Genomic DNA, 22,912 nt, shown 5'->3' with positions numbered 1-22,912 from the left:
GACCAGCCCTTTCCACTACCCCTTGGAAATCCTGTTCACTGGCTTTGGGAGACGTGGCCTGTTCCCAAGCCTGTGGGTCTGCAGCTGAGACGGAGCGAATAACCAATGGGCTTGTGACCAATCACTGCTGTCTGCATTCTTTAGTCACAGACTAAACTAAGGGGCGTAAGAGAGTAGATAAAGATGAATCATAATATAGTCAGCGTCTTCCAACAGATTGTCTTGAGTTTGGAGATGCCTCACCTGTTCTCTTGGGTGGCAGTGGCAAAGTGCTTGTAATGGGCTGTGTCGCTGCAACCCAGAGATGTGGGTGACACTTGTCAGCCTCTACTGGTATTGCAAAGCCTGTTGGTGAGTCACAGAATGGACTGGATTGTTAAGGTTTTCCTAGGGCTGGAGGTGTAGCTCGGTGCTAGAGCAAAGTCATTATTTCCATCGCGTCTCAGCATTTTCAATAAGCTGGAAGCACTCTGCTTATATGACCAGGTGCACCACCGTGATCATAGCGGTCCCTGCCTTACGCTCCTGTTTGTTCCCTCCTCGATGTGTGACAGTGAAACCCCCTCCTGGCTTTTTGCCTGTTCTCCACCCTGACTGCCAGTAAAGTCCTCCCTGGGCCCTCTCTTGGTCCCGGTACAGCCTGCTCCCGTTTGCTCCTCCAGCAGGACCCTTGCACAGCATTCCTCCCTCTGTAAGGCCCAGGAGAATAATAAATCACCTTCTTTCTTTCTTTCTTTCTTTCTTTCTTTCTTTCCTTCTTTCTTTCTTTCTTTCTTCCTTTCTTTCCTTTCTTTCCTTTCTTTCCTTTCTTTCCTTTCTTTCCTTTCTTTCCTTTCTTTCCTTTCTTTTTCTTTTTTTTAATGGGGATCAAACCCAGTGTTTTGCACGTGCTTGGTAAGACTTCTGCTACTAAACTTCCCCTTAGCGCTACTAAATTCTTTAAATTGCTGTGCTTCTCTGTGATTTGTGCTCTGGAGCAATCCTTAAAGATCACACGAAGGGGTATTGGCTCCCCTTTTATAACAGGCTTATTAATGCCCTAATTTATGCCTAGGTGAGGGCATGGTTTTGTGGTTGTAGTCCGTTGTTGTTTGGTTTTTGCAGTGCTGGAGATCAAACCCTGGGCTTCACACACACTCTGGGCAAGTGCTGTACACTGAGCATGCCCCTAGCGCTGTAACTGTATTTCAGTCTGATAGTGTTTGATCTTTGTGTATATATGGGGTGGATGGTACCAGGGATTGAACTCAGGGCCTTTTCACTGAGCTGTGTTCCTAGCCCTTACGTTTTTTGTTTTGTTTTTATTAATTTTGAGGAAAGGGTCTCACGTTGCTAACTTGCCCAAGCTGGGCTCAAATTTGTAGTCCTCCCTCAGCCTCTGGAGTACTGAGGTTAAGAAATGTGCTTCAAAACCCCTAGGCATGTTTGACTTTCAACAGTATTGGTTGTTTTGAGACAAGTGCATGTTGAAAAGGACTGTCATAATATTTTTGTGTCTCAGGAGTTGAATTTTCTTGCAAATGGAACATCTGAGCTTCCTATTTTCAATGCAGGTACACTCAAAATAACTCACCCCTTGCAGGGTTGGTGGCAAATGCCTGTAATCTCACCACTGGTGGGCTGAAGCCTGGGAAATCAGCGATTTAGGAAAATCCTGTCTCCAGATAAAACTAAATTTTAAAAGGAATTCCCTCATTTAGCTGAGTGTAATAACCCTTGCCTGTAATTCTAGCCTTTTAGGCAGGCTGAAGCAGGAGAACCTCAAGTTTAAGACCTGCTGCGGTATTTAGAGAAACTGTGTCTAAAAGGAAAAAAGAAAAAGCAACGCCTATGGGCACATACCTGTAATCCCAGGGAAGCTGAGGAAGGAGGACCGGCAGTTCACGCTAGTTTGGGAAGTTTAGCAAGACCCTATTTTAAAAATAAAACAGCTGAGCCGGGCGTGGTGGCACACACCTGTAATCCCAGCACTCAGGAGGCTGAGGCAGGAGGATCGCTGTGAGCTCGAGACCAACCTGGGCTACATAGTGAGTTCCAGGTCAGTCTCAACTACATACTGAGACCCTGTCTCAAAACAAAACAAAACAAAACTAAACTAAACCAGCTGAGGATATAGCTCAGTGTGAAGGCCCTGGGTTCAATGCCCAGTACTGAAAGAAAAGAATCCATCCCTCACCACAATCCTGGTAGTCATTACTGTTAGGGGTTAAAAGCAGAACTCCATTGAGGTTCTCAAGATGAGTGCTTCAGTGAACATTTCACAATCAACTGTAGTGGATACCTATGGCATAATTAAGGTGATGTTGCTAAATGTCTCAGTAAGGAGATCAGCTCTTTGCTTAAGCTTAAAGACTTGACCAGAACAAGTCCAGGTTGTCATCTTTACAAATGCAAGGCCCCAGATCACTATCTCAATTCCGTATAGTTCTGGGTCCAATCAGAAAACAAGTAACACCTTGATACAACCAAGGGAAATGTGATATAACAAGAACTCCAGCTTTTATCTTACAATGGACAGCACCTAAGGAAGGTAAACTTGTGAGGAGCCCTTTCCCCAAGCCTGGGTTTACCCCTATTGGAAGGGTGTCCCTGCAGCCTATCAGATGGTAACATTCGCCTGAGTACCTGGGCCAGAGATAAGCAGTAATCCCTAGATAAGCAGGAAGTGATCCTCTGGAGTATAGACAAGCCCTGGCTATTCAACTGATTAGCAGAGGAAATAGGTGTCTGTCTCAGTTACTTTTCTCATTGCTGAGAAAAAAAATACCCAACCCCCAAAGTTAAAAGAGTAATGATTTAGCTCACAGTTTGTAGAAGTTTCACTCCACAATCAGCTGGCTCTAGTACAAGTAGGGCAGAGGGGATATCACATAGGAGAAATGGTTCATGGCAGGCAGAAGGCAGTGTAGCAGCAAGCACCAAGCAACAGCAGCCTGCCTCTCTCTTTTACCCCTTCTAGGCTACTTGCTCTTTGGGTGGTGCCACCCACTCCCAGATTGGGCCTTCCCATTATCCACACCCAGAACTATGCCACACCAGTCAGTGGACTAGTTTAGTACTCACACACCCTTAATCCAAGCATCATACACCCTAGATCCAGCCACCTCTGAAAAGCCCCACCTAAGACCACATGTGGCTTTGGACAAATATCTAGACACAGCCTGTAACACAGTCCAAGTACAAAGACCGGAAGCATTAATTATCCACATCTGTGCTGTGGGTGCCTCTATCGTGTAGTCAAGACCTGGGTGTTGGGTGGGTAGGTGCACAAAAGAAGACTGTTCTGATCTTGTTATACTTGATTGTATAATTTCAGAAGGATCTTTGTTGTCAGATATCAAGTTTATGAATATAAATGGTTTATTTTCTCAAAAAGAAAAGTTCAAAACGTGTATCCACCCAATAATTTTCTTACCAAAACTGTAAAGGAGTGCTTCTCAGACAATTGCTAGACCTCAGTTCCAGTCAGTGGTATTAGCATGTTTCTCCCACTATCATATTTCTCATGTGGCTTCTTTAGAGAAAAAAACAATGTACATTTGAGAAACATGAACAATATTTGTCCAGTATTCATATATAATTATGAATAGTTGAAAGAATCACACAGTGCTTGTTTGAGTCTGACAACCAGGGAGTGGACTGGAAGGGATAATGACCTTTTTTGGAGAGACAAGTTCTTTACCTTGTTTAGGCAAATTATTGTAGGAGTTTGTGCAATTGTCAAAATTCCTCCAGTGTACATTAAGATGTGTACTTTTTTTTTTTTTTTTTTTTTTTTTGGTTTTTTGAAACAGGGTCTCACTGTGTAGTTGAGTTTGACCTGGAACTCACTATGTAGCCCAGGTTGGTCTCGAACTCCCAGCGATCCTCCTGCCTCAGCCTCCCGAGTGATGGGATTACAGGTGTGCGCCCCTACGCCTGGCTCAAGATGTGTACATTTGATTGTACATTATATCTCAGTTTTAGAAAATAAAGTCAGATTTTATGGCAGTGCCATCAAATAAAATACATTTCTGGGCTTCCCCCTAGTTGAAATTACCAGTTCATGTGATCTACACCAGAGGTATAGATGTGGTTTTTGTTACCCAGTGTGACATCAGGATTTCAATCTAATTTATGGAATGAAGTCTGTATAGGGTTCTTCTGGGTGAATTTGGTTGATGGATATTGAACTGTGGAACTTAAAATTTGAATTCCATTCTGTAGGTCACCATTTGGACTCCTGTGTGTGATTCATTAAGCATTGTCATTTCTAAGCAAAGAGTAACTAATTTTTATTAAGTTCAAAGGCGGTTAAAATTTAAAAAAACAAAACATGAAAAGGACCGGATGTGATGGGCACGCCTGTAATCCCAGCCCTCAAGAGGCTGAGGGAGGAGGATTGCCACAAATTTGGGGCCAGCATAGACTACATAGTGAGTTCAAGGTGACCCTGAACTCACAGCAACAACAAAAACAAAACCCCATGCAAATAGTTTGATTAGGAAATAAATAAAAGTGAAAGCAAACGGGTGGAAAGATACAACTGATAAATACCACGAGTAGGTGGTTTCCGAAAAGACCCATGAAATGGGCAGATATTGGGTACAGTCAGATTTCACAGTGACCTTCTGCTCATCTTGGTGAGGTGCGGCAGAACTGTTTGGGTATGCATTCGAGACTCTGTCGAGGTGCCACACTACTTAAAATATATTCTTAGGTTTAACAAAAACTTTACCTGCCTTTAAGTCCTGTGTGTTTTTTGTTTTGTTTTGTTTTTTTTGTTTTTTGAGACAGGGTCTCACTATGTAGTTGAGACTGACCTGGAACTCACTACGTAGCTCAGGCTGGTCTCGAACTCACAGAGATCCTCCTGCCTCAGCCTCCCGAGTGCCGGGATTACAGGCATGCGCCACCATGCCCGGCCTAAATCCTGGTTTTTACCACTTCTTAAATAGAAGAAATTGACTGGGAAACAGCTACAAGTGGCATGGGACACAGCAGCCTCATCTCATCCCAGGGAGTGGAGGACATGGCCCTGACTAATCTCATAGGGGTGTAGGGACCTGGAGGTAAAGGCCAGGTCAGTCTTCAGGGCCTGGCGTAACGTGGGGGAAACGAGTGGAGGAGGAAAGTCAGTCGTGAGTGAAGAGGTACCAGTTTGCAGTCCATGGACAGCTTCCCCAGTAGCACCCAGACAGCAGCAGGCATAGAGCAGGGCTCCTCTTGAAACACTGCTGGCTACAGGCTCTGGTGATCTCTGCGGCCGCCTCCTCCTCCCTCTTGGGTCTGCCGCCTCCTTGGCACTTTCAGAGGAGTCCTCCAGCAGGTCCTCCGCACTCCTCTTAGGCAGCCCCTTCTTGTTCTTGGTCGCCTCCTTAACCATCTTCCCCTCCCGATTACTGCTGCCCTACACGTCCCGTCTTTTTTTCTTTCAATAATTTAATTTTTTAATGCTCTTTAAAAGATTTTATTCATACATGTCTGCAGTTTGTGCAGTTTACAGTTGTCTTGGGGAGCGGCTCCATGTACGTAATACAGCTTGTTTCTCTTCTGTTTTTTTTTTTGTACCAGGGATCTAACTCAGGTCCTTGTGCTTGCGAGGCAGGCGGCGGCACCACTGAGCTGAATCCCTGGCCCAGCTTGCTTGTTTTATGAATCCCTTTGCTCCAGCTCCTTTTCTCCTCCAGTTGCTCTGTCCCATTTATCATTCTTGATGTTATTAATCTTAGCTCATATTATGGCATGTGATGTTTACATTGATTGAAATTATTAGGTTCCTGAGCAAGACGTATCTTTATTCTACTTATTTCCCCCTCCCATCCTGCTCACCTTTGCCCTGGTTCCCTGGGTCCACTTCCTTATTACAAGAGATCTATCCCCTTGTCTCCTCTATCTATATTTTATCATTCTCTTTTTTTGTACTTCGCCTCACTCAAATGAGAGAGACACTATAGGATGTTTACGTTTGTACAGGGCCGGGGATTTGGCTTAGTGGTGCCGCCACCTGCCTCACCATCACAAGGTCCTGAGTTCGATCCCCGGTACCAAAAAAAAAAAAAAAAAAAAAAAGTGTTAAGTTTGTATATCTGGCTTATTTCACTCAACAACTCAACATAATATTTTCCAAGTGCTTTCATTTTCCTACAGATGTGTAGAATTTGATATTTTTTATAGCTGGATAGTGTTCTATTATATATAGATATCACATTGACTTTATCCAGTCATCTGTTACAGACCCATGATGAATTGTGCTGATATAAACACTGACATGCATGTTTTGCTGTAGCATGAGGACTTCAGCTCTTTGAGGATGATAACTAGCAGGAAGATTGCTGGGTATATGGAATTTCTAATTTGAGTTCTTCGAGAAATCTCCATACTGATTTTCATAATGGTTCTACTAGTTTACAGTTCCCAGCAGTGATGAAGGAGGGTTCCTTTCTCATCACAGCCACACAAGCATGTGTTTGATTTTCTTAATGATTCCTAATCTTTCTGAAGTAAGATGGAAACTTAGCATTGTTTTCATTTGCGTTTCTCTAATAGCCAGAGATGTTAAACATTTTAAATATATTTATTGACCATTTGTATTTGTTGACCACATCTTTAGTTTAAGGTGCTTTCATTTTTTTAGTTCTTTGCACATTCTAGATATTAGTCCTCTCTCTGAGAAGTAGCTGGCAAAATTTTTTTCCATTCTGTAGGTTGTCTCTTCATACTGACTGATTCTTTTACTGCACAGAAGCTTTTTAGTCTGATAAAATCCCATTTGTTGATTCTTGCTGTTATTTCTTGTGCAAATGATGTTCTGTTTAGAAAATCCTTTTATATACCCATGCCTTCAAGTGTTTTACCTATTTTATTTTCCAGTGGGTTTAATGTTTCTGTTGTAATATGTAGGGCATTGATCCATTTTTATTTTAATTTAGTATATGGTGAGAGATGAGGGTCCAGTTTCAATCTTCTGTAACAGATAAACAGATTCCCCAGATCCACTAGTTCAATAGGCTGTTTCCTGCAACATATGCTTTTGGCCCCTTTGTTAAATAAAGTTCAGATAGGTGAATGGGTCTGGAGAAGTTTCTGTTCAATTCTGTTCTACTGATACGTGTTTTTCTTATAGTACCATGCCATTTTATCACTGTTGCTTTATAGTATAGCTTGAAGTCAGGTATTGCTATGCATCCTGCTTTGCTCTTGCTGCCCAAAATTGCCTTTGCTATTCTGCATCTCTTCTGGCTCCATATGAACTTTCAGATTATTTTCTCTAGCTCTATAAAGTATGCTGTTAGTATTTTAATTGGGACTGCACTGACTCTATAACAGTTTTGGGAGTATGGCCATTTTGACAGTCTCTGTTCTGCCTAACCAGGAGCAGGAGACATCTGTCCATTTTCTGGTGTCCTCTTCAGTGTTTTTCAGAGTACTGTAGTTTTCTTTGGAGAGATCTTTTACTGAGTACCCAAGGCCACGCCTCCGTGACCTACCAGACAAAGCCCAAAACATGCTTTCTAATCTGCTAGACATTTGTTAATCCAGTGAAGCTGACATATCAGGAGTAATAGTCACAGCACACAGTACACAGCTTCCCCTAAACAATATTAGAGAGTCCTATAGTCATGGCCTGAATAGTCACACTGCTGGTTCATTTAGGAGGGAACGCAGCAGGCCAAGGAAGGCTACATGTGTGTCTTCAGCTCTGCGTTTCTTGGGAAGACATGCTGCATAGTTTCCTTTCCTGAGCTGTATCGTTATAAGCCACGTTTCTCAGGGCATAAGTTTCTTTATCAGTAAAGTGGGACTGCGAATACTTATCCAGATGGGCCATCCATTTTTCCACCTCTAGATGAGACAGAACTTCTCTAGCATGATGTGGTCAGTGGTGTATGTGTACGTGTGTGTGTGTGTTCCATGTGCTGGATTATAGGGGACTTTTTTACTGGGGCGAAATGACTTCTGCATACATGAACGTAGGAACTGCGGTCAACTCTGAGTTCTTGTGTCTTCTTTCTCTTCCATGAACTCTTCTTTCTAAGGAACCAGTTGGCCTTCAGGAAGAAAAGGCACCCACAGAGAGGATGATAGCTGACTGACTGCCTGACAAGAGGTTATCAGGTAAAAAGAAAATATCTTCGTCTAAAATGACATGATTCCATCCTGCCAAGTAGATGTATTTCCGTCACAAACAAAGAAAGAGCACAAATATTTGTCTCCAGAGCTTTTTAAAGCAAATGGAGCCTCACCCAAAGATTGAATTTCCATTTGCTTTTCTCCCGGGAATGGAGCTTGTCATGTGGGACATGAACTTGAAAATCGTCCGGGTGTTTCAGAAATGTCTAATTGGTCTTGAGCCTTCCTGTCCCGGCCGCATGTTTCCTAGTTGGCTGGTTGCTCTGATAGATGACAACGTAGATGAAAGTGTCCTGTTTTCCCATGATTTACTCATTCATTAGCATTAGTCAAGTCTCTGCTATGTGCTAAGCAGCATGTGTCTTCCAGTGAAAGGAAATAAGGCAAAATGTTCTGGTCCGTTTGTGCTGAGATAAATTCATACTCAAGAAGTGCCATGTGACTTGGGATTCAGAGTCCCTGGGTTTGGACAGAGGACTTCCTAGAAGCATTGAACCCCGGTGTAGGTTACTGGAGACCTCGGAACCTGGGCAGACGTTCGTGTCCCTTCCTCATTCTCTTGTGAACAAGGTGAGACAGGTTCCTTGGCTCAGACCAGCCCGTGTGTGATGATGACGCAGGAGTCGTTGAGCTTTGAGGGTGTGGCCGGGGACTTCACCCAGGAGGAGCGGGCTTTCCTGGGCCCAACTCAGAGAAACCTGTACAGTGACGTGATGCTGGAGAACTACCAGAACCTGGCCGCAGTAGGTAGGGCTGCTGTCATTCCGCTGTGTTGAGATATGGACGATGTTAATTCCAAACACAGTAAGATACAATAGACACAGTCCCTGACCTGAATAGATTTTTAATCTGCTTCAGTGGTTCTCAAAATGTCCACGGGCAATAACAGCGCCATCAGTCTGTTAGAAGGTTACATTTTCCTTCCCCGCCTCTAATTTGCTGAATCAGAAACCTGGATGCAAGTGGGGACATAGGCTTGTAATGCCAGCTACTGTGGAGGGTGAGGCAGAAGGATGGCAAATTTGAGCTCAGCCTGGGTGATTTAGTGAGACCCTATCTCAAAATAGAAATGTCTACGGGCTGGAGATTTAGCTCAGTGGTTCTGCCACCTGCCTTCCAAGTGCAAGGTCCCGAGCTCGATCCCCGGTACCAAAAAACAAAAAACAAAAAAAAACCAACCAACCAAACAAACAAAAAAACCCAAAAACAAAAAATAAAAGTAAAATCTTTGTACTTAGTAAATATACATATAAGACTGAATTTGGGTTTTAAGAGACAGAGGTAACCAAATGTTTGAGGCACAGCAGAGGCTGTATTTCTGGGTTTCTTATCTCTTTCATAAGCTTTCTCACCAATCTGCCTTTCTTTGTACACAGGATGTCAGATCATCAATCTCTTGGTTGGAACAAGGAGGGTTAAGGACAGGTCAGAGGGGAGCTCTCCAAGGTGAGTATTCATGAAAAAAATACTAGTTAATGAGACCTTTAGTATGTTTACAACTATAGCAAAGAAACTTTAGAAGATGTACTTTTATGTCAGAAGGCTGAGTCTGTTTTTCTCCGAAATTAGAAAATCTAACTTCTAGTACACCCTTACTTAAACTTTTATTTCAGTTTATCACTTTTCTGTTCTTCTTTGTTTTGAGACATGGTCTTGCAATGTAGTTCAGGAGGGTCTTGCACTCACTGCAGGTTGGCCTTGAACTCACAGCAGTACTCCTGCCTCAGACTCCCAGAGTGCTGGGATTAGAAAGTGTGCCATTATACCTGGCTCGGTTCATTGCTTTGATATGTGCCTTTCTTCCAGAAATTTTCTGTTTTCTTTCCCTGGTGTATTTTTTCTGTTCATTATCAATTTGGCTTAAAATCAATTTTTTGTGTTTGTTTGTTTGTTTGGTTGGTTGGTTTTTTGAGACAGGGCCTCATATGTAGTCGACACTGACCTGGAACTCACTATGTAGCCCAGGCTGGTCTCGAACTCACAGCGATCCTCCTGCCTCAGCCTCCCGAGTGCTGGGATGACAGGCATGCGCCACCACGCCCAGCTAGAATCAGGTTTTGTTATTCAGATTTTTACCACATGGCCTTATCTTTGTCAATTTTTCAACATAGTCCAAAACCTCAACTCTTTTTTCTGCTTTTTCCAGCAAAACAAATTAACCCTATCTTTTTTGATTCTTTCAGTCTTTCATTTCTTTCTCTACACCTTTCCATTTGTTTTTCTCTTTTGCTTCAGAATGGGAAATGCAACTTAAAACCAAATGCCCAGCACTTCAGCAGGAATTTTTGAAGAGTAACATGTCCAGTGGTATACGAATGGTAAGAATAAGAAGAGGGCTGTCTTATTTTCCACCCACAACAAAAATCAGGAATTACGTCACAGTGTATCATCAAATATAAGAGATATTTGAGAGAGGCAGATACATACAAGCGGGACTGTCTCTGAAGAGATTTTCTGAACCTAATAAATGTGGGGGTTCCCAGGCCTGTGGTGAAACATCACGTTTCAGAGTTCCCAGAAGTACACATTCTCAGTACAAATAGACTTCTAGTTTAAAAAAAATTTTTTCTTGGAACTCTGCAGAAATCTTTTTAAAGATTAGAATAGTTGGCATAGCATTTTAGGGTGTGGGATCAATCATACATGTGAAATCCATCAGGAGAGCAGGAACTGTATGCATATATGACAGTGGAAATCATCAACATCAAATGATTTGCTTCAGAAAATCCTTTAGCACTCATCCCTCTTACCAGCAGACAGGAACCCACAATGGAGGAGAACTCTACGCCTGGAAACAATATGAAGAATTCTTCGGTGAACACACGTGCCTTAGGACCCACACGAAAACTCAAGGTACAGGGAGCGCTTGTGGTTGTGAGCAGCATGGAAAAGATTTCCTTACCGCTCAGCAGGAAGCCTCTACTGGAGAGAAACTTTGTGCATTTAATCGGAGTGGAGAAATCTTCTGTATGTCACCTACTAATGTTCACCAGAAAACTAGCGCACAAGAGAAATCCTCTGAATGCAGCGACTGTGGGGAATCCTTTGTTAATCACCTTCAAGCACACTGGGACATTCACAGTGGAGATAAACTATGAATGGAAGGAATATGGGGGTTTCATGAACTCTGCAAGCCTTGCTGTGCTTGTAGAAACGCTCCATGCAAGAAAACCTTACAAATGTAAGGAATGTGGGAAAGGCTATAGGTATCCTGCATGTCTAAATATTCCCAGGCGAACTCACATTGGAGAGAAACCCTATGAAGGTAAGGAGTGTGGGAAAGCTTTCCTTACGCCCTCACGTCTTATTCAACATGTAAGGATTCACGCCGGAGAGAAGCCGTTTGTGCGTGTCAAGTGTGGGAAAGCCTGCGCTATTTCTTCAAAACTTAGTGGACGTTTAAGAGCTCACACTGACAAGAAGGCCTGTGAATGTAAGGTATGGGGGAAAGTGTTGAATGTAAGGTATGGGGGAAAGTGTTTGGGTATCTCTCATGTCTTAATAATCACACGCGAACTCACAGTGCCCAAAAGTCCTACACACGTAGGGAATGTGGGAAGGCTTTTAGCTCTTCTACACACCTTAAAATGCACAGGCGAATCCACGCTGGAGAAAAACCCTATGAGTGTAAACAGGGTGAGAAAGCCTTTGGTCATTCGAGTTCATTTCATATACGTGGAAGGACTCACACTGGAGAGAAGCCTTTTGAATGTAAGGAGTGTGGGAAGGCTTTCATATGTTCCGGTTCCTTTAGAATTCATGAAAGAACTCACATTGAAGAGAATCCCTGTAAGTGTCAGCAGTGTGGGGAGGCCTAAGTCATCCTCGCTGGCTTCGAAGACATGAAAGGACCCATTAGCCAGAAACCTCATACATGGTAAGGAGTGTGAGAAAGCCCTCACCTCACTTCACACTGAAGAATCGAAGGGACGCACTCCGAATAGAAGCTCTATCAAAAAACACGCTCGGCAGCCAGGCCCGGTGATGTGTACCTATGGTTCCAGCTACTGAGAAGATTGACACAGGAGAATCATGAGGACAAAGCTAGTATGGACAATACAGCAAGGCCACATCCTCCCCACCAAAAGTAAAATGAGCTGGCAGTGACCCTAATGCAGGGTAACGCAGGAGACCGTGGAAGTCTTGAGAAGGTGGCCCATCTACAAATAGGGAAGGAGGGGCCACTAGGAAGGCCTGCAAGCTGGACAGGGTGATGCGTGATGATGATTCCAGTACTCTGAGAATTTGAGGCAAGAGGATTGCAAGTTTGAGCCTAACTGGGGCAATTTAGCAACTTAGTGAGACCTTGTCTCAAAAGAAAAAAAAAAAAGGAAGATACAGCGCAATGCAGAGGCCCTGGGTTCAGTTCCTGACACCACCACCCCCTAAAGCCTCCAGAGGAAACAATCCAACTGAGCAAACAAATTGATCTTTGACTCCCAGCTCCCAGAATTATGAGGAAATAAATTTTGTTGTTTAAGCCACCTGTTCTGGTATTTTATTATCAGCTATAGCAAACGACTATAGTAAGGAATGTGAGAAGACCTTTAGATTGCTCAAAAGTCTTAATATTCATATGCAATGCCTGGTGTGGTGGTGGGTACCCAGCTACTCCAGACTGAAAAAGGGGGATCTAGCATTTGAGTCCAGCCTCGGCGACACTGTGAGATACCATTGCAGAAAAAAATAATCCCATGCAAAGCCACACTGGAGAGATGTCATATGAGTGTGAGAAAGTGTGGGTTTTCATGTCTTTCTAAATAGGGAAGAAATCACACAAGAGAAAAAGTCTTTGAATTTTAGAAATGTAAAAAAAAAAAATCTTTTCAGTGTTCATTGAGTCTTTGTTTTGTTTTTGTTGTTATTGTTGTTCATTGAATCTTAATTGGGGAGGGTACCGAGGATTGAACTCAGGACCTTGCACTTATGGGGCAGGCACAGTGCCACTGAGTTACATCCCCGACCCTGAATCTTAATATTTCCATCCAGGCCAACTGGTGATAGATCACGTGAAAATTAAGAGGAGCATGGTAAACCCAGCACCCGAGGAGACTGAAGGCAGGAGGAGAGTTCGAGACCAGCCTGGTCAACTTGGTGATACAGCAAGACCCTGTCTCAAAAAAAAAGCTGGGGACGTAGCTCGGTGTGAAGACCCTGAGAAAACTAAATAGACAAATAAGGAAAGTGAGAAATTTTCTTTTACTGTGAAAGTAAGGAATATGACCTTACACACTCTGTGGGAGCTTAGGAGTTCTGAAGCCTCATTAGGGTTATGGAAGAAATAGAGTATATAAGAAGTCAGACTGGTGAGAAGCCTTTTAGCAGTGCTTGTAGGGAAACTTGCATTAGTTCCACACACAAAAATATTTGAGTTTTGGTACCAGGAATCAAACTTAGGACCTTGCACTTGCCAGGCAGGCGAGGTGTCTCTGAGCTAAATCCCTGGACCTCATACAAAAAAATTGAATGTCTAAAATCACAGAGGCCCTGGGAAACTATGCAATGTGGTTTGTTCTTCAAATAAGTCAACATGCTACAATATTCACGTGAGATTTCACATTCATAAAATTATGCTATTCCACAAAGTTTTAGTGTGTAATTCCAAATATTTTCTCATATTTCTTTTTTTTTCCTCATTGAGTTTATTGGTACCTTTCAGGTATACAGTACAGTTACATTCATCACTGGGATCTTGTACCTTTACGTGACAGGTCTTAGTTCTCATTTTTTCCCCTTGTCCCTGGCCTCCCTTCACCCCCTCCTCCCCTCGCCCTTTACAAACACTTCATTTCCACTTTTTCATTTTCTCATATTTTTTTTCCCTTATTACCTTTCCCCTACCCTTCCCACATTCCCTACACCTTTAGCCCTTTTCTTCCTATTTCACATTGTCAGTTATATCATTAGAATCTTATGTACTATTATAGTTTTTCATACCAGAGAAACTATTCAGTATTTACACATGTGTGACTTATTTATCTCACTTAGGAGTATATCCTCAATATGTATCCATTTTCCCATGAATGAATCTAATTTCTCATTCTTTATGGCTGAGTAGTATTCCATTTTATAGAAAAACCACATCTTCTTTATCCAGTCTCCAACCAATGGGCAAATGGGCTGTTTCCAAGTTCCTCCTATTTCTTTATCAGTATATTCATTTCACATATATAGTTGTGCACACAAATACAATCAGGCAAATAATTTTTTTTTTTTGATGCTGGGGATTGACCCCAGGGCCTTTGCATCAAGCTACATCCCCAGCTCTTTTTAAAAAAATTTAAGACCAATCTCCCTGAGTGGCTAAATTGCCCAGGCTGGCCTCAGGCTTGTACCCCTTCTGCTGCAATCTCACAGATAGTCTGTGGAATATGTCGTATTTTGAGGACGTTGTTAGGCTAAGAATTATATGTAAGTATATACATTCCTCCGGTGTTTCAGTGCCAGGGATGGACCCCAGGACTTCGCATGTGCTGGGCAATCAGTCTACCTCTACTATACCCGTAGCCCCCGTAGCTTTCTTAGTCGGTGCTGGGGGTGCAGCCCACAGCCCTGTGTGTACTAAGGACGCATGGACACTGAGTTACGCCCCCAGAACCTTGAATGCATTTTTCCCCTCTGGGTTTTGGATTATCTCCATGATTTTTGGGTTATCTTTGGTGTTTTGTAGTACCTGATCTTGGCGTTCCTTGTGTAGAGTCGGCACGTGTGCATAACACGTGTTGGTTCACGGACCCTCTTAATTCCTTTTTCATCCCCTTTCCCGCCCCTTTTTCTCCCTTCTTCCATCTCTTGAGCCCATCCCCATTTGAGAAAGATCGATCTCTCTATTTTCCCTTATTTTTTAACTTGCTCTTTATAAATTGAGAAACCATGTGATATTTACACTTGTGCGTCTCATTCATTTCGCTTAACTTTATGTTCTCAAGGTGCATCCATTTTCCTACAGATGACTCCAGTGTGTCTTTGCGACAGAGTAGTTCTTTATGGTGTGTAAAGTCCACTTTTTAAATCCACTCATCCGCTGGTGGACTTACTAGGCCACTTCTAAGATTTAGCTGTTAGGAATTGTGCTGCTATAAACCTGGGTGTGCACGGATCCCTGTACTATGATGTCTTTAACTCTTTTGCGAAGGTACCTCGAAGGGGCATAGCTGGATCAAATGCTGCACAGCTAAAGAAACAACCAATAAAGTAAAAAAGCCTCCAGAATGGGAAAATAGTTTGCCAACTCTTGCTCAGAGGACTGGTATTTAGACTATGGAAAGAATGTTTAAAATCAGACCCCCACAAAAGAAATACACACTTCACAGGAGAAATACAAATGGCCAATAAGTACATGAAGAAATGCTCAACACTGCAAATTAAAACAACAGTGAGAGTCCATCTTACCCGAGAAAAAATGGCCACCGTCAAAAATTAGGTAATAACAAATGCTAGCAAGGCTTCAGGGAAAAAGGATCCCTTCTACATTGCTGGTACTGTGTGTTTTCATTACTTATTTATTTTGGTACCGGGGATCGAACTCGGGTCCTTGTGCTTGTGAGGCAGGCGGTGGAATCACTGAGTTAAATCCCCAGCCCAGCCCTGATGCTATGTATTTTTAAAGTGGCATCCCTATGTGTGGTCTTTTGTGTTTATTTTCTATTTGTCCTGTTTAGTGTTCTCACAACCTTTTATATCCGCGTTTTGATGTCTGACATTAATTTTGAGAAATTCTCGGACATTAATTCAAGTATTTATTCCTTGTTTCCTTCTTGAATTCCCATTGTGCATATGTTACGACTTCCGTAGTTGTCCACAGTTCTTATGTATACACGTTGAATATTTCCTAATACACTAGTGTTGTATTGACACTAAAAAGTTCTGACTTCAAGAGCAATTTGGATTTTTGTATTCAAGATGCTTAGCCAATAAAGTTTAGGGGCTTATACCAAAATCTTTGAAAAACTCCCAAACCTGCAACACTTCTGATCCCAAGCATTTCAGGTAAAGGATATTTACCCTCTGTTCTATTGGTTTTCATTCTTAGTTTTCTGTTCAGTTCTGGGAGTTTCTGTTGATACATCCTTAATCTTGGAGATGCTTTACTCAGCTGTCTCGTTTTGATTTCTGTGAAACTGTTTTCCATCTCTAGCAATTCTTTTCATTCTTAGAATTTCCATCTCTTCTTACACTTCTTGTCTGTTCCTAGATGCTGCCTGTTAATCTGAATTTCCGATCTGATCATTTTAACATTTCTGCCGTATTGGATTCTGGTGATTGCTCTCTCCCTTCAAGCTGATTTTTGCCTTTTCGTATGCCTTGCAATTTTTCCTCCAGAGCTGCACGTGACCTACTGGGTAAAATGAACAGCTATAGTCCTTAAGTAATGTGATAGAATACGGTCGGAAAAGAGGAAGTGTGTTTCCAGGCTTTGGATTTCAGTCTTGTAGTGAATCTGTGTCTCTGGGTTTTTTCTCCTCTCCTCACTTACTTGGGTCAGAATGCCTACAGGCGGCTGGCTTTGAATATCTCCCTTCTAGGTCTTTGAGGTTTTAATAAAACCCCAGCAGAGGGGCTGGTGGTGTAGCTCTTGTACAGCACCTCGCTAACATGCATAAGACCCTAGGTTCAATTCCCTGAACTGCCGAGAGAGGAAAAAGGCCTATCCTGCTGGTTAACTAGTTTCTCCTGCAGGATAAAGCACAGCTCCCTGGGGCCTGGTGGTGCGGCTCAGTGTCAGGGCGCTTGCCTAGCTCGCGTGAGCCCCTGGGTTCCGTGTTACGTTTTAAATGGCTCCTCTTCTGCATCCCCTGCCAAAAGCCTAAGATTTCCCTCTGACGTTTTACTGTAATTGGGTGTCCAGTGGTAAAACTCACAAAAGTATGGGGATCTCTCCATGACGCAGTACCTCTTTCAACTTTCAGGCTGCAGCACCTCTTGGGCTGCAGGTTTTCCCCCAGCGGCCCTGTTTCTGGAAGTGGTTCTGCCCTAGGACGGGGTGACTCTGTCCCCCAGCGTGTCTCCAGGTTCGGAGCCGGCAGTTTTCCCTGGGACTTCGCTTGTCTTCCGTATCTCAGAGCAGTTGTGGGATTTTTCAGATCATTCAGCTGTTCACCTTCCTAGAGCCAGCTGATAGCATCCAAGCGTTATAGATCTCAACTGCAAGTAAATACATTTTGTTAAAAAGGCTTCTTCAACCGGGGATTTAGCTCAGCAGTGCCACTGCCTGCCTCTCAAGCACAAGGTCCCCGTTGAATCCCTGAACCAAAAAAAAAAAGGCTTCATCAGCACTCAGCTCTCGCTGCACTGTGTGAACTTTCCACTGCATGGACTCACGCTGGACAAAGCCCTGTGGACATAGGGAAGGCTGAAAGGCCTTCACTGGTTCCTCAGATCGCAGTGAACTTGTGCATGCTCCTTTCCCCCTTAATATTCACATATTAAGGAAAACCACGCACCTGTGACGGATGGGGAGTAGCTTTGACATACTCCACAGCCCACGTATGTGGGAGGCATCCTGGGGATTAATCCCAGGCCCTCATGCATGCCAGGCAAACGCTGTACCACTGAGGTGCCCCAGCGCCTCTCCACAGCCTCATGAATACTCACTTGTGAGGTACTGCTGGGAGAACCATGGAGAAATGTTAATGGTGTAAAGAACCCTTTCTGCTATTCCAGTTCAATCCAAGAATGTGAAAGAATTTAAACTTTAGAGAACCCCTATGAATGTAAGAGGGATAGTAAAACCTTCAGTCTTAAACTTCCTTTGGGGATCATTTTAAAAACTCTTTGAGCAAGGCCTGGTGGTGCACGCCTGTCATCCCAGCACTCGGGAGGCTGAGGCAGGAGGATCACTGTGAGTTGGAGACCAGCCTGGGCTACATAGTGAGTTCCAGGGCAGTCTCAACTACATAGTGAGACCCTGTCTCAAAAAACCAAAAAAAACCCACAAAAAAAACAAAAAAAAACCCATTGAGATGTGCTTGGTCGTGTGCACCTGTGGTCCCGGCCACTTGGGTGGCTGAGGCAAGCAGATGCTCGAGCCCAAGAGTTCAGGACCAGCTTGGACAGCATAGCCATGAGGAACCCCATTTCAAACAGATCAAACTTTGCAATGGAGAAAAAATATATAAGGGTGGCAGGAAAGCTACCTGATACCGTTCACTTGAGAGACGTGAATAAATTTAACATTGTCAAGAAATGTGAGAGGGATGTGACAACGACTTCACTCTGATCTCAGGGTTTTTGGTTTTTGGTGCTCGGGATTGAGTCCAGAGCCTGAAGCACGGTGTGCTCTACCACTGAGCTACATCCCAGCACCTTTACTCAGACCTTAGTGAAAATGTAAGTCAGGGGAAAGGAACCCTACGTGTGATGGCACATATCTGTAATCCCAGTGTTCTGGGAGGCTGAAGCAGGAGGATCTCCAATTTGAGCCCATCCTGGGCAGTTTAGTGACTCAGCGAGAGCCTGTCTCAAGCAAAACAAAACAAAACAAAAATGGGATGGGGGCTGGCTCAGTACGAAGACCTAATCTGGGGGGATTTCCAGTGAGAGGCTCATATTGATAGAAGCCTTTTGGAGAAGCATTTACTTGGTAATCAGATTTTGTTTTGATGGTTTGTTGTTGTTGTCTGTTGTGTTTTGGTTTTTTTTGCAGTACCGGGGATTGAACCCAGAGCCTTCACACTGAGCTATATCCCCAGTCCTTTTTTATTTTTTGAGACTGACTCTCACAAAATGATAAAATTTTCCACGCTGGGATCAAATTTGTGAACTGAGGGCCTTGTGCATGCTACTCGTGTGTTCTACCATGTCTGGGGTTCCCCTCCAGGTTGGCTCGTTTTTGTTTTTTTGGTGGTAGTGCTAAGGATCAAACTCCAGGCCTCACAAGGCAAATGTTTTACCACTGAGCTATATCCTAATCTCCTCAAACCTTTTAAAAAATTTTTATTTTGAGACAGGGTTTCTCTTAAAATTTCCAGGCTGTTTTGAGCGGTATCTGGGATTACTGGTTTGTGACAACTCCACCCCCCGGCAGGTACTCAGTTCTCTTTGTTTTATTTTGTTTTGTTACTATGTAGCCCAGGCTGGCCTTGAATTCACAATAGTCCTCTTGCCTCCCGAGAGTTGAGATAACAGATGTATTTGTCCTGTTTAGTGTTCTAAACACCTTGTTCTGGCGCTCAGTTCTTAATATACAAAATAGAGAGATTCAGTCGGGCCAAGCTCAGCAGTGCACAGTTGGGATCCCAGCTCCTGGTGAGGCTGAGGTAGGAGGAATGCAAGGTCAAGGCCAGGCAGGCACCTCAGCGAGACCCTGTCTCAAAATACAGTTTAGCAAAAGGGCAGGGGTACTGCTCAGTGGTAGAGCATTTCTCTAGCATGTCCGAGGCCCTGGGTGCAATTCCCAGCACCACAGAAAGAAAACGGTGGCGAGGGGCCCAGAGGAGTAGTGTTGCCAACTCCATGGGTCCTGGGGTTTATCTAGAGTCAGAAGCTCGATGGCCCAGGAACAAGACTTTCTGATGTTACGCTCAAGCCTAAGGATAGGGGCAGCACACAGAGACAGAAATTTCAGGCTGACTCAGATAAAAGAAAGAGGTACAGGGCCGGGGATCTAGCTCAGTGGCACTGTGCCTGCCTCATAAGCGCAAGGTCCTGAGTTCGATCCCTGGTACCGAAGAGGGGGAGGAGAAAGAGGTGTGCAGTTTTGATGATGTGTGTGGGACCTGGTCTCAATATTGTTTCGCATAGAGGTGGAGTTTTACCTTTTTTTTTTTTTTCGCAGTACCGGGGATCGAACTTGGGTCCTTGTGCTTGTGAGGCAGGCGCCGGAACCACTGAGCTAAATCCCCAATCCAAGGTGGAGTTGTAATGGTGCCTGCACTCCTCACTGTGCCTCTTCCTGTGTCACACGACTCATTACCACCCTTTTCAAAAGAACTTCTTTTGAGACAGAGTCTCTGTTATGATTTAGATCTCCAGTATCTTCCAAAACCAGCCATCGCTGGCGATTTGGCTCAGGGGTTTCTCCGCCTGCCTCGCAAGCACAAGGTCCCGAGTTCAGTCCCTGGTACCAAAAAAAAAAATAGCAGCCATGCACTGCACGCCTGTCATCCCAGCACTCGGGAGGCTGAGGCACTAAGATCACTGCAAGTTCAAGGCCAGCCTGGGCTACGTAGTGAGTTTAAACCCAGCTTGAACTACACAGTGAGACCCCGTCTCAGAAACAAAAGCAGGAAGTCCCCCAGAAGTCTCATGTGTCTATGAGGCAAGGCTTTTGGAAGGTGACTGGCTTATGGGGACGTGGTACTCGTCAGCAGAAGGATGCGCTGAAGAGTTCATCCCCGAGTGTGGTGTCCGGAGGGAGGGCCTTGTTGGGAGAAGCAGGTCACTGAGGGTCTGGAAGGGAATACTCCTGTCCCTGGCTCAGCCCCCAGCCCTGTCTCCTTCCTAACCATGACGTGAACAGCTTTGGACAAGAAAATAACGAATGCATTCTCACTCAGCGGTCCAGGCTGGCCTCAAACGTGCTGTCCTCCTGCATCAGCCTCCTGAGTACTGAGATCAGAGGTGTCTCTTACCACACCCAGCTCTCATTACTGTCTCCAGTCTCCCTGGTGTGTGATTTTTACAACAGTAATAAAAGTAACCGTGGGTTACTTTAGTGCCTGGACGTGTGTTTATCTCTTAACACCTGGGATTCTTCCCTGCACAGTGAGAAAGCCCCTAATTAGGTTTCAGAGCCACTGTCACTCCCTTGCCTCGGTGGGTTCGGATTTTAAGATTGTTTTTCCTGGTTCTGGCTTTTTGGTAATCTCTGCTGACCGTGTAGTCTTTTGAGGATGGTCTGGCTTTTTAGCCTCCAAGCGCGTTACCTTAATTTCATAGCCTTCAAAGCTGGTTTATTATTTAACTTCCAAGTCCCTGGTATGTTTGTGAATCCCATAAAACTGAGTGTGATGAGCAGTCTTAGCAGGAACAGAATTCAAGATGAAGCCACAAGGCAAGGAACGATTCTTGGAAAAGATCAAAACTTCTAGAGGAAACCATTCCTGTCCATACTTTGATATTTAACTTCAGCCTCCAAAACTAAGCAAAGAAATGTATCTTAAGTCACCCAGCGTGCGGTATTTTCTTCTGGCGACTCCGGCTCAACGCTATGGTAAGCACTGTGGTGAACTCTTTAGTTATCCCCCGATCCTGAGTATTCACGCGCCAAGGCCTAATGCAGTGAGGAGTAGTAGTGCCCGTGAGAAGTGAGGGACATTGCTCTGTTAAATATGTAAGCACATGAACAAGCATTAAATCTTTTTGTTTTTTTCATCCTTGAGGACTGAACCCAGGACCTTTGCACTGAGCTGTATCCTTAGCCCACCTCAGCTTCCCAAGAGTGCTGGGATCACAGGCGCGTGCCGCCACACCAACACATTTAAATTCTTTTTAGAGCTCAACACTTCCTAGATCATCTTGTAAAAGGACCTAAGAAGATGAAGCAACAAAAACTAAAGACTGTAAGGAAAGAATAGGTTTCTCTTAGTATGAAATTAAGGAATATGATGGGGTAGGGAGGGGAGTACTGGGAATCAAACCAGGGGTGCTATATTACTGAGCTAAATCCCCGCCCTTTACTCTTTGAGACATGGTCTCACTAAATTGCCGAAGCTGGCCTTGAATTTGTGATCCTCCTGCCTCAGCCTCATGAGTAGCTGGGATTACAAATGTGTATCCACCATGCCCAGCTAACAGTGTAATTGTACATAATATGTAGGAACTTGTAGCTGGAGTGAAATCCCATTGTAAGAAATGTGGTAGGGCTCTCTTAAACTTTTCATACCTTGTAGAAGATATAAAAATGCAGAGTAGAAGGGCTGGGGATTTAGTTCAGTGGTACTGCACCTGCCTCGCAAGCGCAAGGTCCTGAGTTCGATCCCTGGCACAGGAAAAAAAAATGCAGAGTAGAGCTGGGTGCACTGTTGCCAGACTGTAGTCACAGCTACATGGGAGGCTGAGGCAGGAGTATCCCTGAACTCAGGCTTTTGGTGCTATCCTGGGCAACATAGCAACTCCTTAAAAAAAAAAAAAAGTGGACAGAACCCTTTTGTTTGTCAGGCAAGTAAAGTAGTCTCCATTCTATAAGACCTTTTGTTTTTCTGGTACTGAGGATTGAACCCAGGGCTTTTGCAATAACACCCCAACCCTTTTTTACTTATGGATTTTTTTTTTTTAAATTTTGAGACAGGATCTCACTAAATTGACTAGGTTGGGCTCGAATTTGCAGTCCTCCTGCCTCAGCCTCCTGGAGTGCTGAGATTACAGGCGTGCGCCACCACACCCGGCTTTGCACATCAGAAGTCACCTATAGCCTAGGAAGATAAATAGTAGAGTACAGCTTTTAGTCACATCCAATCTCAAGTTATCAGAAGACTTCGTGAGTGTAAGAGATATTACAAACACTTCATATATTTCCTAAGGTTTAATATCCAAACGAGAATTCAAACTGGGGTAAAAGCCCCTTACTGGAAAGCGCAAGGAAGATCTTCATTGTATCGTCATTATTATTACCATTATTAATTTATTTGATTTTCTTTAAGACAGGGTCTCACTATGTAGTTCAGACGAGCCTCGAAGTCCGTATGTAGCCCAGGCTGGCCTCAAACTCGTGGTGATTCTGTCTCAGCCTCCTGAGTGCTAGAACCACAGGTGTGCACAACGCACCCAGATTAGCATTATTCAGCGTACACAAGATAGGGAAGCAACCTAAATGTCCCTGGGCAGATGAACAGACACACGCATGTCGGATTTGGTGGTG

At 43.8% G+C, this 22,912-nt stretch overlaps 1 protein-coding gene across 1 annotated transcript in view; it reads left to right on the top strand.

Annotated features, from left to right (window-relative positions):
• LOC104869445 (zinc finger protein 426-like) overlaps positions 1-12,908 on the top strand; it is a 25,263-nt gene extending 12,355 nt beyond the window's left edge. The window contains 7 exon segments of the mRNA XM_033759418.1: positions 8,019-8,097; positions 9,489-9,558; positions 10,348-10,430; positions 10,866-11,203; positions 11,205-11,568; positions 11,571-11,925; positions 11,928-12,908. Of these exon segments, the coding sequence (XP_033615309.1) occupies positions 10,356-10,430; positions 10,866-11,203; positions 11,205-11,568; positions 11,571-11,925; positions 11,928-11,971 (1,176 nt within the window). The 5' untranslated portion in view covers positions 8,019-8,097; positions 9,489-9,558; positions 10,348-10,355 and the 3' untranslated portion in view covers positions 11,972-12,908.
• Positions 12,909-22,912: the final 10,004 nt, after the last annotated feature.

This window comes from Fukomys damarensis, unplaced genomic scaffold, assembly GCF_012274545.1.
Source record: "Fukomys damarensis isolate Sample0158 unplaced genomic scaffold, DMR_v1.0_HiC HiC_scaffold_37, whole genome shotgun sequence".
In the NCBI taxonomy this organism is placed as follows: Eukaryota; Metazoa; Chordata; class Mammalia; order Rodentia; family Bathyergidae; genus Fukomys; species Fukomys damarensis.
This window is presented reverse-complemented; position numbering and strand designations above follow the sequence as displayed.